Genomic DNA, 15,510 nt, shown 5'->3' with positions numbered 1-15,510 from the left:
ACAGTCGAGTGCAATCCAGTGAGCTGGTTATTTTTTTCAGACGTGGACTTAGTTATCCTGGCCCTGAAACCAGTCATCTGGTTGAGTGTGGGTCATACTTGTCAACCCTCCCGATTTTCGCGGGACACTCCCGATTTCATTGGCCTCTCCCGGTTTCCTCCCGGGGTCATATTTCTCCCGATTTCTGACAAAATCAGATTTACACACAACTGTTTCCACTCGGACTTTAATACAGCTACACCATTGTTTGGTTTCCATGGTAACACGTCTCTTTAGTAGCGCGCGCAACTCAAAAGTCTGAGAGGGTGAGGCAGATATTCACAGAAAACAGAACAAGAATCGACAACTGCTCTACTCTCTGCTCACTCCTTTCCTGGAAAATGCAGGTCCAGTCCACACATATGCTCCATCAAGGACGGTGCTACAGGCCGCAAGGCAGTGCACTTACAACTACAATAAGCATGTTAATGTTAATCTAACAGCTCCGGCGATCCACTAGCACCCCCCCAATTTTGCATTTTGAAATGCTCCCGATTTCTGAGGGCAAGTATGGTGTGGGTCCTTGTACTCGGAGTCGGGCTAACGTCCACGCTAGCTTCCACGCTAGCTGCTATATGTTTTACATTGAGGTGATACTTGAGGCTTGATGTGCTGCGGTGATATGCAAATTCCTTTTTGCATAATTTGCAAACAACCGTGCTCTTATCGATGCTTCCATCCGTCCGTTTTTTTAAAACAAAATGTCCCATCCACGGGGCCAACCGAAGCGGTCTCATCAGCTTCTTCGTTCATGTTTGACTATTGTTCACTGTGGTTTGTTGTTGTCTGAAGTCATGAACGTTAGTTGGTGCTCCAGTATAATCGGTACGCCTGAAACTCATCCAGTGAGAAACGTTCCGCAGGGCAAAAATAAGTGCGATTAAAATGCGTTAATTTTTTTAACGCGTTAATGTTTGTGTAATTAATTAATTTTAATTAACGCGTTAAAGTCCCGGCCCTAATAAAAATATGTATATCCTATACACAATCAACAGACTCATTTATACATATGCACACATTAAGACATAAATAAAAGCACAACAATCAATATATACAACACAACAGTCACTTCAATATCTTTGGGAAATGTACATTAGTGCAAGATTGTCCATCTTGCACTAATGTACATTTCCCAAAGATATTAAAATGACTGTTATTTTGTATATATTGATATTGCTACTTTAGCATTTAGAACTTATAGGAAAGATATCAATGATGTTATAACTTTGTACACAAGTGCATACCGGTGGATTCATCGGCTGCGAGGATGCCCTTTCCTGGGGCTGTAATCCTCTCAGCGATTTCCTGCAGCTCTTTCTTCTGCTCAGTAGTCAGTGCGGGATACTGGTGAGTCATGGTTGCTGAAAGAGAAAAGAAAGCCCTGAAGAGGTCAGATTGTTCAACGCCGTCGACCTGGATGACAGCCAAGCAGTGGCCCCATTTTCTATTGTGTCACACAACATGGCTACCTCGCTGCATAGCTACGCTGTTCTCATATAGGGCAGGAGGATGCTGGAAAGGGACACAAATCCTACAAGATGGCGCGTTGAGTCATTAAAGCCAAGGACCCAGCGTGTGCACTCAAGTGACAAATCAAATGACGTGAGCAGAACATGTTTTTCATGAGAAAACATAGAGCTGGATATAAATAGACAGAAATGCATTTACCATCTGGAGGTGAAGAATTCCTCTTTAATATGTTAGCTGGCCTTATTGGTGGCTGCAGCAGTGCTGTCACGATGGGCTAATGTGAACGTACACCCCTCGTGTAAACCAGATCATTTTGTTCCCTATTCCCTTCTTCACTCTGCCGTAAATAAGCCGTTGCGTAAGCCCTCCCCTCCCCACCCCACCCCACTCCATGCACATAGAGGGAGCGATTATGTAACCCTGCTCCTATACACTCTGCTGCCAGTCCTCATTATGGCCTGGATGCTGCACGTCTCGTTCCTCTCTCTCCTCAGCAACACTCTGTCTTCTCCTTTTGTCAACCAATCTCTCTTTTTCCCATTGCATGTCTTTTATTTCCATGATTAATACATGACTTGGTTACATTCAAACCCCCTGCTGTGCTCACTGTGGCATGCTGATGCTTTCTGAGACAAAGGGACATCCACTGGGCAAGATGGAACAGGCATGGTATTTGTAAAATCCAACTTTCAACCATTCCCTAAAATGCATCACTCCCACTAATGGGTACGGTGCCATGGAACAAGCTGTGACTTCTCCCTCTGGTGTCTGCACCGTTTGGCAAGCCACTCCCAGCTAACGGCGTCACTGATTGTAGATCTGCTCGACATCAAGTACAGCGCCATATGATATCAGATTTAAAAAAAAAAGATTGTGGGTGGGGATACTCCTTTGGTTACAAATACCACCAAGGATAAATAATAGACAAACAGTGCTTTAATTACCACCTTACAGAACACATATCTGAGAACTTGATTACCCAATATAAAAACCCATCAACGGCAGCAAGTAACATCAAACACCCTGATAGGAGGGTTTTGCAAAGCTAAACAATGAACTGATCGCTGGATTGCCAACCGAGGCTATTTTTCAGTAGTGGGACATTCCCAAATCCTCCGTGTTAATCCTCAGCTTACAGCTATGAGATAACATCCTTTAGAGAGCACACAGGCCTCTCAATGAAAACAGTGTGCAGTTACCAAACAAATGTCCGGCGTGGCTCACTGCTAATAGTTAAATTCTACACGCAGGTGAAATTGAAGAGGCCAGGCCCGCAGTGGATAATTTGTGCCCTGAGGGAAACCGTTAGATGTAGTTAGACTATAAAAGTCACACAGATTTCTCCAGTGGAGGAAAGGAGTATTTACACTGTTTAAAGGCCAACCCAAGGGGAAAAGCATGACGTGTGGGACTTCAGATTGCTTGTGTTAGCCAGACAAAACTCATGCTCAGCAAATAGCTGCTATCTTTTGTGAAGCTCTGCATGCTTCAACAATACATTAACACTGACATTACATCCAGTGTGGTTGGGTTTCTGCTGAAGAAACATTGCATTGGAAAGGGGATGTGAAATATCCACGTTATGCAAGTCAAACGCAAAAGGAACGTTACCAACTGTGCTTCGAAATAAGAAGCTAAAAAAGGACAAGGACGTTGTAAATGTTTTCAATTACACATTGTTTATCCTGCTTGAGAAGACGACCTTGAAGGACAAAGCCCTGCTGTGTGCATGTGACCGGCCTCTGATATACGATCAGCCCGAAGCAGGTGTGGTGGCAACACACCTTTCAACACTATTACATTATATAAAATTACACCTTTCTGCCTCGGAAGACATTCTGCCATTTGGGGGGAAATCAATCCAATGAATAAATATCCATAAAGATGACTCAACATGGCAGCCATTTTAACAATAAAAAAAAACATATGACATCCATTTGACAAAACCGTTAAATGCCAGGTTTTGTTGATAGTCACAGCGCAGAATAAGAGCAACAGTTCCTCTTTTGACTCAAACAACCTGAAGCTCTATCTGCAGCAGGCTCTACCACTGCAACTAAAGGGGATAATCCAATTAAATCAAATCAAGTTTGGTCCTTTAATGAAACTGGTGATCTTGTGGTGCTTAATTTGGTCAGTTATTTACCACGCAAACACTTTAATTTCAGATGGTAATGAAACAGAAGCTTTATTGCCTCATTCAAAAAAACGAACAATTGAGGAGGCATTTAAAATCCTGTATGTCCTTGTGCTTCATTACAATATGCTCCATGCTTGAGACAGCGAAGCTTTGACAAAATGGAGGAACACTAACTGTTAGGATGTATTGATTTAATGCCAGCATTGATTGACTGATGCAGTGTTGGCTGACAGAATATAATGAGTTTAGTCCTTAAGGCCCTGACACACCGAGCCGATTTCAGCCGTCGATAGATGTCTGGCCGTCGATGAGCGTCCTGTCGCCCTACTCAGATTGGTGTGTCCCACACCGTCGTGTCTTTTCGGCCGTGCCGACAAAAGAAATCACTCTGATTGGCTGTTCAGCTTAGTGAATCAGAGCATGAGAAGCAAAACGGAAGTGAAGAAGGCACACACAGACGGCTATTATTTTTCATTTTCCAGTACCGCACTAAACATGTTTTCGATAAGTCGTATGTTGTTTGTATAATATCACGCAGTCCGTCTTCCCGTTGCCTCTTTGAATGACGAATACACACTACCGCCACCTGCTGGTAAGGAGAGTTATTGCCACTCACGCATGCGCAGTGCACGTGCTAATTGGCCGTCGGCTGAAGTCTTTGCGGTGTGTTCCAGTGCGACTGTTGGCCAAGACGCAGGAGACGTGAGGCGACACAACAATCGGGTCCGTCGGGACGTGTTCTTTGGTGTCAGTTTGGTGTGTCTGGGCCTTTAGTCTCCTGCAGTGTTTTATAGTGAAGCCACCCCAACTGTCCTATGAATAAACTACATCTTTACTAACAGCACAAGAAATTCTTCATTTTGAAAGAATGTAATATTAGTATTATTGAACTTCAGGGGTAATGTGATATTAATAATCACACGAGATAAGTAAGCAGTGCGTACCACCTCGGTTAACCAAGTGATAACACGAGTTGTTATGATGCAAGTTTCAAAACCGCTTGCTCAAGCAGCACAAACACTGATGTATTGTCTAGTACAAGAATTGTCTTCCGATCAGTAATAAATGCACCCAGCTGCATAGATGTCACACTGACATGATTTAAAGTAGCAGCCTTGTGATGATAATGTGACACTTCCACAGTCAACAAGGTTTATCTTTAAGATAGTGACGTACGTTGAGCAGGGGTTACTCTCTGGGGAAGGACATCACTGCATGAAAACTACAGCTTTAATAATGCCTTCACTGTAAAAAACAGTATATACACACTGGAAAAGTGATTTGCAATCCTTTCCATTCAAATGTTAACAATGGAGATATGTGTAAAAGATGACAGGATTATTATTAAGCTGTTTCTCGCTCACGTCTGTGATATTCATTCTAGCCTGTTGCACAGTGGTCGGCCTCAAGAAGACAAGCATGATTTCTGCACTGCGACATGAAGACACAACAGCCGACTCCCTCTCCTGTGGCGTCGTGCAGAACCCCCCCCAGAGCTGCATGTCGAAGAACATACTAATAACCTTCAGTTGAATGCACATTCATAGGAACCAGGTTTAACATGGTGTTACATACAGGTTTAACTAGAACCCCATTTTTAGCTGACATATCTGTTGCTTCCATCTACTTTAAGCTCTTCACCTTAGAAAAGAAAGGATGATTCAATCGTACTAAAAAAGCCATTCATCCTTTTCTGTAGAATGGATGAGAGAACACAAAAACCTACATTTTAAACACTTCCTATAATCTATAGCATTCACTGCAACAGGTTGTTTTTTTAAGAATAGCTGCAAACATAAAACTACACGATATGTTTTAATCATTCATCCACAGTTTATAAAGCCTGAGGACAGGGTCTGGCACATTTAACAGTTCTTATTATAGTAATAGATAGATTTGAATAAGGAAATAATCGAATGTTTGAAGATAAAAATGGGATATAGTTCTGGTTGCTAGGTTATGTTGCCTAGCCTGTATCATTATCACCACCATTTTCTTCTCTCAATTGCAAGTTGAATGCAGACGAGTGCTGATTTTTGTCACCAGAGGAGCTGCAGGCTCTTGTGTTTGGGGTGTTTCTGCCCTCAGGCCTTGATCCAGTTGAGCTAGAAGAGCCACTGTTTCTCATGCACAATAAAGCCTGTGGCAGACGTCAAGGTTACACGCATCGCAGGTCAGAAAAAGATTGACATTGGGGGATATGTGCATATTATAGTAGGAGTCACTCTGAAACCTGGTACACAAAACCATTTTTATTTTTCCAAATAGCTTATTATTGTTAAAATACAGTCTGCCAAATGTGAATATTTAAGGATTTTCTAAGCCATCTTTGGGAAGTAAGCGTTATTTGCAGCTCTAATACACTAATTATTTACTTTATTATTGATTAGAATGCAGATTTTAAACATCACATATGAATGGTAAAGAAAATATCAGAAAAAAGAGAAAAATGTCCTTCATATTATCCCATCACACAATGCCACATATTCACTGTCCAACTATAAGCTCATATACTAAAAGTGATATTAACTTGTTTAAAATATGTGACGTTATCCTTATAAAACAAGGTCTGATGGTTCAAAAGCATTACTAGGGAAAGCTAAATATAGTATTTTAAATTGAATTTATGATTGTATTTAATCTATCAATGACATATTTCGGCCTACTCTTCCTCATGCTGCCCCGCCTCCTCCACATCATAGGGTGCCTACGTGCTCAGGAGCAGATACACACCACACAGCTGCCATCCGGATCAAAATCACTATTTACTCAGATATTTTACATAAACATGATTTACACAGAGCAGACGCAACAGGCTGGGTCTCAGTTCATCCTTGAAGGTCATCGTTGTTTCGCCCTTCCTGTTGCGTATTTCGACGATGGGCGGAAATACCAGACTTTGAATACCATTTTCGACAAGAAAGGAAACTATAATGGCGTTCTTTTAAAAAAATGCGACTCCATTGTCAGGTACTTATCATTCATTTGTGGCTAACTAGCTAGGAAGAACAAGTTCGCTTAAGGCTGTAAAGCAGCATCGCACCCCCACCATGGTTATTGTAACCTATACATGATCACTAACAGATGAAGTATGTCCTATAGATTGAATCAGGAGTATTCTTACCTGCTGATGGCTGTCTGGACAGAGATCAGGAGAGTTGGAGGATGCAGAGTGTCTCTGTTTCTGCTGCAGCGCAACGTGACCCTTTAATCCTGGAGCCGTGGGCGGGGCTTACATCATTGCGTCACGTGATGGGGCGACGCCAAATAGCTTGTGCGCATGCACCGAGCATCATTGCTCAGAGAAAGGTTGCAGCATGATTCTGCAACTTTGTGGAAAACCTCTGGAACACATTTATAATCTACAGCTTTGTGTCTCTATCAGAAGCTCCTTATATGTTTTCAACCTTCTACACCACATAGGATCCCAACGATAACCCTCTAAGACGTAGTTATTTTTAATTTGTAAATTCAACCTGTATATTTTCTACTTTGTTGTTTATTTCTTGTCTTTTAATTTGTATTGTATAATGCCATGTTTTTTATGCTGCTGCAACACAAACATTTCCCAAATTGGGATCAAGAAAGTACTATCTTATCTTATCTTATTATTTAGAAGCCAAATCCTGAATGGTTATGAGCAGGACCTGTAAAATCATATTTGTTATTTCTTGTAATTGTAAAAGTTATTTCTTTTTGATTGTTTCGAGAAAAAAACAAGACAAAGATGTCGCTGATGACGATGACTTAATATCTTATTTAAAAGGGAAATGTACGCTAGAAATGTTTTTTTAAGCTTCTTCTTGCCCCATGTTGAACATGACAGAGACTATTTGAGAATTTATTTATTTTAATTAAATAAAATTGTACTTTGTTATAATTATTAGTATAAGTAAAAAAGAAAAAGAAATATATATATATATATTATTATTATTGCTGTATGTTATGTTTCTGACATGTTCAATAAATTGACAAAAAATAAATAAAAATATCTAAAGTATACATTGTAAAAGGAAATTAAGTACAGCAAACCAATTGTACATGTCCACTGCTGGACTCAATGTCCTTTCTTAACCAAACACATGCAATGTTTCTGCAACAGTGTGGCGTAACTGAAGAAAAGTGATGCAATGACTGTTTCTTCAAGCCATCTCATACAGACAAAACCAAATCCAAATCCGCAGGTCGCTCTACAGCAAGAGTTTACTATTCCATCTGTGCTATATGGTCATTACAAAAATACATTGTAACATAACATATAACAACAAATAGCTTCCAAAATATTCATATAAACTTTATAAAGAGGATGTATAAATAAGCATCTTTTTGGTGACAAAAAAAGCAAGCTCAGGATCACATGTCAGGTATTCTCGTTACACTTCAGGGCATTATTTACAAAATCATAATACAACATGATCAGGTAAGTGCATAAAGGGGTGGTCAAAGGGTAGGGTTACAGCAGCCTAAGATAATAGAAAAGGATGATTCTGTCAAAATGTTAACTGGAAGTAAGCTAGGTGTCAAAATCAAGGCTGACATGGGAAACCTGCGGGTGCAACCCTGAGTCACAGGCAGTAAACTATTCAAACCATGATGAGTCACATGAAAACTGAAAAAACAGCGCAGTCTTTCTTGCACAACTGTTGAGCAAATGCATTAGGCTTGAAAAGGTGCTCATTGGAGAAAGGCAAAACAAGTAAAAAAACAACGTAAAATTCTCTTGTACAAGGGGGAGAGTGGGCTTTTTCGAATGTTAATCAGATTAATCATTCCTTTCTACACTAAAGGTCGAATTAAATGCAAATATAATTATTTTTAAGACATTTTACAAGGCGCACCACACCTGTGTGTAAGGGTGAATAAGTGTGCAGAAAATATACGTACATATAGGCCTCTAATTGTAGTGTTTAGGTAACAATACAGTTAACTTAATGTCCGTCACACAAACACTTCCCTGCGTGGGACTTTTTCCTGAGCAGATTGCAGTGGGGGTGCCGGGCCGGGGAGGGGTACAGCTGAGTGGGTTTGTGTGTCAGCATCCAGGTGTGTGTCCGGCGTGGCGGGCGGGCTGAGAAACGAGTCGTAGTCGAAGCCTTTGAGCGGCTGCAGGGACAAAGTTAGGCCTCGGCGAGCTTTGGCAGGTCGGTCTGGCCTTTCTCTCAGCTCCAGAATCACCTGGAAAGAGATTAGAAAACCACTCACTTCACTTTTCATCGTGAACATTTCCTCAACAATCTGACTGATGTTAGAGCAGCCAAAGTGATCCCAGACAGTCATCAGTTACCTCCACAGGCTGGCGTTGCAGAAGGGCGAGGTCAAAAGATGTTCCACGGAAGAAGGTTTGACGTTTAAAACGATCAAGGGTCCTTAAGCGGCGGCAGGGAGTTTTACACAGAAGCTGGACAGAGAAACATTTGTAGGTCATGGTATGACATCAAACTAGCCAGGCTAAACTAGATACTGGCCGTGTAAGGAAACTTAGTAGTAGCATTTTGAACTACTTTTTTTAAATACTTTGTAAAAACAAAACATTCAGATGTATATGTGATATGCATTTATAACAACATATCATACAAAATAGTCACACAGAAGCAAAACACCCACTAACCTCTGTTTATTTAACTTATTTCAAAAAGTACACATAAACTACAGAAAAAAATTACATAAAAGTATATTCTTAATTTGAATTTCTATGGAAGTATAAATTAAGATGAACAAACAGCAATCCCCCTCGATTCTGGAGCATGTAGTCAAATCATCTTAAATTTGTATTTTAATGTTTTGTTGCAATATGTTTAGACTTTGTGTAATTACCTCTGTTAACAGCAAGGCCATCGGGGAGCTGAGGCTGAGGGGCATTTCGTAGGGGAACCACCTCACTTTCCTCAGCATACTGCAGTGGTCTGGTTCTGGAGGCATGGGGAACTGGGGAGGGATGGACATGTTCAGAAGGTCAGACTTTAACCATACTCTCAATGACTAGATTTAAGAAAACATTCAAACATTTGGGGCCCTCTACATTTATATCATTTGATTTAATATTACAAACAACTATATTTTACACCAAAATCATTTAAAGCAAAATTCAATCTCTCATTCATTGTGAAAAATATCTGCTTATCATGCAAGACATGCCAATTCTACCGGCAACAAGATCTTACCTTCCCAGTAACCAATGAGAACAGCAGGATTCCCAGCGACCACCAATCAGCTGCGTGGTTGTAGGGTCCGCCACTGAGCACTTCTGGGGCTGCAGAGCAGACAGAGCGTGCTCAAAACACCGGATGTAGGCTACTATATATTTGTACATAACCTTTATATTCACAACCTAGTATAAAAGATTAAAATAATGACCAAATGCTTAGTCTGTGAACATATCCTCAGTGTTTAGATGTTATGCAGTGTTTCTCACCCATGTATTGGATGGTTCCACAAATAGTAAAAGCTCTTCCTCCTCCCTCCAGGCGACGGGACAACCCAAAGTCAGCTAAGCGGATGTGTCCTAGAACAGATCATTTGCATGATGTGCATGTGACATGACATTTTATATGAGTTACTGGTGTAGTAATGTTCTAAATATTTCCCATCCTAACCAGATCTCCTTAGAATATACAGGGATACAAGGGCATTACATGATAGACTGACAGATGTTTCTTGTTCTGGAAGGTTCTCCTGCAGTCAGGAGTTATGCTGCTCTCTGCTGGTGTTTACTCACCATTGTCTGTCAACAGGATATTCTCCATCTACCAAAATAAGTTGTCAAAAAGAATGAATTGAACCCACATTCATATTAACCAATGTAATCAAGTACTGTATATAAACAATAGTAATTTTGTAGCAGATTTTCCAGTGCATTAAAGGTCTTTTATTTGGGTCCAAAACATATGATTAACCTCTCTCTCTTACCTTCAAATCTCTGTGAATGATCCCAAAGTCGTGAAGAAAGCCTGCATAAAACCAGAAAAGAAAAAAGAAAAATATAAACTCAACTAGACTACTATATCCCAATGGCATATTTAAAACCCACTGCTTTGTTGCTCTGGGGGATTCTACCACAGATAAATGCTATTTTTATATTTACTTACATTAAATAGCTTTAACTAGGGAAACTTTACATTACATTACATTACATGTCACTAGTTAGACTCTTTTATCCAAAGCGACTTACATACATTCGGTACTGTGGACAATCCCTACAGGAGCAATTTGGGGTGAAGCGTCTTGCCCAGGGACACAACGACATGCTGACTGCAGTGGGACTCAAACTTGCTACCCCCTGATTCGAGGTCCAGCACACTCTCCACTGCGCCACAGCCTCCCTTCTGATCTAACTATTTTAATATTTGAAGGAAACAGCTTGAGGTGTTAAATATAAAAAATATTAGAGCATGCTCACCGAGTGCACATCCCAACTCGGCTGCAAACACTCGCACTGTGTCCTCTGAGAACTGACCAATCATCTGCCAGTAGGTGTACAGGTCTCCTGTGCTGCAGTAGTCACACACTGCGGGGGAAGAGACAGCGTTAAAACATGCTTTGTCATGCAATGAGAGGTGTGACGGACGGGTAGTGACGGTCAGCGGGATGTGGAACACACACTGGTGGAAGTAAAAGGAAAGAGGAACGTGATCTAGAAGTGAGGAGAGTGTAAAACTATTTTCCAAAACAAATTCAAAAGTTGACTCACTGTTTTCAGTAAGTCTGCCAAGCACACAGTTTCTAAAAGTGGGGTAAATAGGGAACAAGTGCGTGTTTGGAATAATCGACCATCCCTTGAGATATTAATCTAGCCTCAAGAAGCCACCCTCTTTAATACAGAAGGATGTCTTTATACAGTCTTAACTTGCTCACAAGCCCTACAGGTATGGCTTAGTAATTCAGTCATGGTTCACTATTCGAGCGAGCGCCCTCTCCTGCACGTGCACGTGTTGAGATGCAGTGTTCAACATCTGGTTCCCGGACCAACTTTGCTCCCTTTTTCTCACAGGGGGTAGGGTAACACACTTTCCGAGTGAGTGGCTGATTTGGTAAAAAAGGGTAAAGGCTCCTGAAGAGAGGGAAAAGGAGGCAAAGCAGATAAAGGACGCACAGACAGTAGCAGATTGGGATTGTAGGGATTCAAGTCTCAAAGCAAAACAACCAGAAGAAGAAGACTTCATTTTATCTTTTTTATTTTGGTTGTATTGTTCTCGCTGTTGGGTCTGGTATTTTGGGTAGATTCTGGAGACGACTACCAGTGTTGAGGAGAGGAAAAGGCAGAGTGAGGGGTTTTGGGATAGTGGATCTGGGTTGGATTGGGTCAGTGGTCTTTTGCTGACTCACTAATGTAGACGTGGCGCTGAGTCTGCCAGCAGTCCTGCAGGTCATGGACAAATGGGTGGCGAACCTGACGCTGCGGGCAAAGTTCCAAGATCAACGTGAAAATCTCAAATAGGGCCAATGAACAAAGAGAGGGCCATTTACTGGATTATAAAATAATAAACTAAGTATGTCAATCTGTAAAACAGTGTTTACAGGTCAATCAAACATGCTTTCATAAACTGTGGTAGGGGTTAAGTCCTTTATTTTTGTTGTCAGTGCCTATTAGCTTTAATCTGCGCTTATGTATGTACTCTTGTGTGTTTATGGGTTTGTTTTAATGTGCTTTCCATTGGACCGATTATATTTAATATGCTCCTCTGTTATTGTGTTTCAATTGTGCTTATGTGTTTTAAACGTGCTTATGTGTTTTAAATGTGTTCATGTGCTCTAGTCCTTTTAATGCCATCAACCTGCCAGAGAGTGCTGATGTAAATTAGCCTCAATGGCTAAATCTGATACGTTTACATAATGGACTCAAGTGCTTATGTTAATTCATGTGCATTGTCCCATTTTGATGAATAAATACATACTAACTAACTAACTAACTAACTAACTAACTGACTAATGAACTTGTTTTCCAAGATATGATTAAGCTTATAACTTCAGTAACTTTGAGTATTATTGATGAAATTCATAGACATAAAATTGGCATGTTCAAGATGTACCAATTCACAGTGACTCTCAGGGTCTTTTCATATTACCCACCTGAACAATAACCTCTTCTTTTGACTGCTCCAACACCCCGAGTCTTAGAATCTCTGATTTGGGTATAACCTGTTGGACGACAAAAATACTGACGTGAGATAAGACTACTTAGCAGCTTTAAGTCAAAACCAACCTACATGTACAGTATGTCATACTGTCGGACTTTTCAACTTTAACTTATTTGCAAGCAGTATACAATTTTTTCATGAATTATTAAACTGGCAGTGTATTTGTGGCGTTGGTGAATAAACACAATTAAAATGTGAGATTCAGGCAGCAGACTCACTTTGACAGCATAGGTTTTCTGCTTAGCTTTGTCCTTCACTTTCAGAATGGGCCCAAACGAACCTTTGGCAATGTAACTCATCACCTGGTGGAGTAACAAACGTGACAGAGTCAGAGAGATACAGACACTATCCAATCATATCCAGCTTTACAGATTGCAGGTGTCTATGTTTGAATTGAGATCTACCTGGAAGTGTTCGTGCCCAGGCACATTTCTATGGGGGAATTCGGGCAGGAACATGATAATGAACCCCGGCAGGCTCCACTCTGCTCTCAGCTTTCCCGGGCCGACTCCCGCCAGCCTCAGCACGTGATCGGGGATGTCGGAGTCCTTGCCTTGGAGCATTCGTCCCTGACCCAGACGCAGGGCAGGTTGGGCCAGGCGACAGATGCCTGCTGGGATGGACAGCCCCATGTTGGAGAGGAAGCACCGCCACCCAGAGGAGAAGTCTTCATCCTCTTTCTCTTCAGCGGGCTTCTGGAGAAAGGACAAGGGAAAAAATATGCACCAAGAAGCATTATGGGGATTGTAGTGGGTAATGCTTTTGAAAGCAGCTCAACGCCTGACTCCTATATAGACTTCTTGCACTATTTTTTTATTTTATTTTATTATACATGTTGCATCGTTGGAGGAGCTCGGGTGATAGTATTTTCATTGCCATTTCTAAACTGTAGCTTATGTGCATTAAAACCTTTGAATCTTTGAAAACCAATAACCAGAGTTTTTTCTCAGCGGGTGCCTCGCTGAGTGACAACGCCCGGAAGAGACAATATGCTTCCGATACCTACTGTACTGTATGGGATTTATGTAATAATAACACAGAGAAATGTTAGTGTGCACATAAAAATAGTGCAAGTTAATACAAATAAAATAGAAATAGTGCTAGAAGAGTCTATGTAGGGCAAATCTGGTTTGTTTACTAAAATAACAGGTATTTTGCTTTACATTGCTAAAATAAAGTAATTGATACACTGATAATCTTATAATTGCTTTGTTTATTCATTTGTGTATGTTTCATTTTTTTCTTTCTATGAAATATTTAACCTGAGATCGGAAAAATAGGTTTAATTCAAGTGCACCACCTGATTTTAAATGTATAGTAATCGCAGTCTTACACACACACACAGGCACGCAAACGCACGAACGCACGCACACACAACAATAATTATCCCTCTATAATTATCATATATTGTAGTTTTGAACAAGTATGTTAATAAATAAATACTTGTAGGCCTATGCTATCCCAAAAAACAAACACGACAAGATTGGGGATTGTCTCTCGTGCGATTTAAAAAGAGAAAAAGATACACAAATTGACCCAATCTGCAGTCACTGGGTCACACAAACCTCCCCCCCTCTCTGCCCCTGGGCTGCACAACATATCTGATGCTCGGTGGTGCAAGATGTGTGCAATCAACCGTGCAGGATGTTATAATCATCAGAGCCAGATGAAGGGACAAATATATAAAGTCACTCAGCAGAAATAACTTTCAGTGCAAAATCCGCACGCGAGACATCTGGCGGGGCAGTTTTAGGGTTAGAAAGAATAGAATGTTGTGTGTTATTACAAGGCGTTTCATTGCCAATATATAGATTTCACATGTCCGGAAGTGTGAGCATGTTTCCTTCAAAGTAAAAGCGTAAATATTATAGGGACATTTAGAGACAACAATGACGATTTTAGGAGATAACATCGAGTATAATATAAACAACATATTTTCAATAAACTACACAACTGTATAACGTTATTTCTGTTTACGGCGGAAACCCCCCCATCCGGGTCTGTCACCGTCGTTGCTGCCTCGTGATGTTGGGAACCAAATCATAACCATGGAAACCGGGAAACCCAGCACGTGCGTCACACCTGAGCAATGGTAACCAGCCTTACTCACCTTCCTGTTTTTACTGCTGTCGGCCCCCATCACTGTGACAGGACATCAGCACTGGAAAACTCGTCCGGACACCTCACATTTTGCTGCGCTCCTCCATCGTAGCCATTAAACAGTTTCGTGCCCAACAGTTTCAGTTTGAAAAAAACAAGACACTTAAATATACTCTTTATCACGTTTCAGCAGGTAAGCTCGCTGCAGGTGTACAATGTGATAGATATGGCGACAGAAACGAGTTAATCCTCTGTAGGGGCAACGTAATCGCAAATCCGCCCATATCTCTGCCATCCAATGAGACTGCGACCTGGTGAGTTCGGCTCCCTCTGCTGTAACCAGACCATCGATTCCACATACAAGGGACAATTTATATTATCGTTTACATTATTTGCATAGCAGACCTCATGAGTTTGTTTGCATGGAACAAACAATTGCATGCATCAATACAACTATAAACGGATTGTGTAGTATTCATTCTGTAGTCATCAACCTCTCTTCAATTTGCGTGTACTATAAATAAACCAGTGCATGCATAATTTCTGCTGCCCCACTAAATGCTAAGAGCTAACACACGGGGAAACAACAAAGGTAAAGACATGCATGTTTGTACTGATTTATGAGCT

At 40.9% G+C, this 15,510-nt stretch overlaps 3 protein-coding genes across 3 annotated transcripts in view; 1 reads left to right on the top strand and 2 right to left on the bottom strand.

Annotated features, from left to right (window-relative positions):
- Window positions 1-6,883, bottom strand: part of aldocb (aldolase C, fructose-bisphosphate, b) — an 11,789-nt gene extending 4,906 nt beyond the window's left edge. The window contains exons 1-2 of the mRNA XM_010793514.1: window positions 6,774-6,883; window positions 1,284-1,400 (exon numbers count right to left, since the gene is read on the bottom strand). Coding sequence (XP_010791816.1) covers window positions 1,284-1,395 — 112 coding nt within the window. The 5' untranslated portion in view covers window positions 1,396-1,400; window positions 6,774-6,883. The remainder of the gene's footprint in view (window positions 1-1,283; window positions 1,401-6,773) is intronic.
- LOC104965286 (phospholipid-transporting ATPase ID-like) overlaps window positions 1-15,510 on the top strand; it is a 718,806-nt gene that overhangs the window by 534,114 nt on the left and 169,182 nt on the right. The window lies entirely within an intron of this gene.
- rskrb (ribosomal protein S6 kinase related b) lies at window positions 7,678-15,099 on the bottom strand. The gene is made up of 13 exons (XM_010793515.1): window positions 14,894-15,099; window positions 13,188-13,478; window positions 13,002-13,085; window positions 12,716-12,784; window positions 11,972-12,041; window positions 11,046-11,153; window positions 10,556-10,596; window positions 10,365-10,392; window positions 10,062-10,151; window positions 9,811-9,899; window positions 9,464-9,574; window positions 8,934-9,047; window positions 7,678-8,824 (listed from the first exon to the last, which is right to left on the bottom strand). The coding sequence occupies exons 1-13, from the start codon at window positions 14,921-14,923 to the stop codon at window positions 8,588-8,590; spliced, it is 1,362 nt and encodes a 453-aa protein (XP_010791817.1). The 5' UTR covers window positions 14,924-15,099; the 3' UTR covers window positions 7,678-8,587.

Source organism: Notothenia coriiceps, unplaced genomic scaffold, assembly GCF_000735185.1.
Source record: "Notothenia coriiceps isolate Sejong01 unplaced genomic scaffold, NC01 NC01_scaffold00037244, whole genome shotgun sequence".
NCBI lineage: Eukaryota > Metazoa > Chordata > Actinopteri > Perciformes > Nototheniidae > Notothenia > Notothenia coriiceps.
Note: the sequence above shows the minus strand (reverse complement) of the source record. Positions and strands in the feature narration are given on the sequence as shown.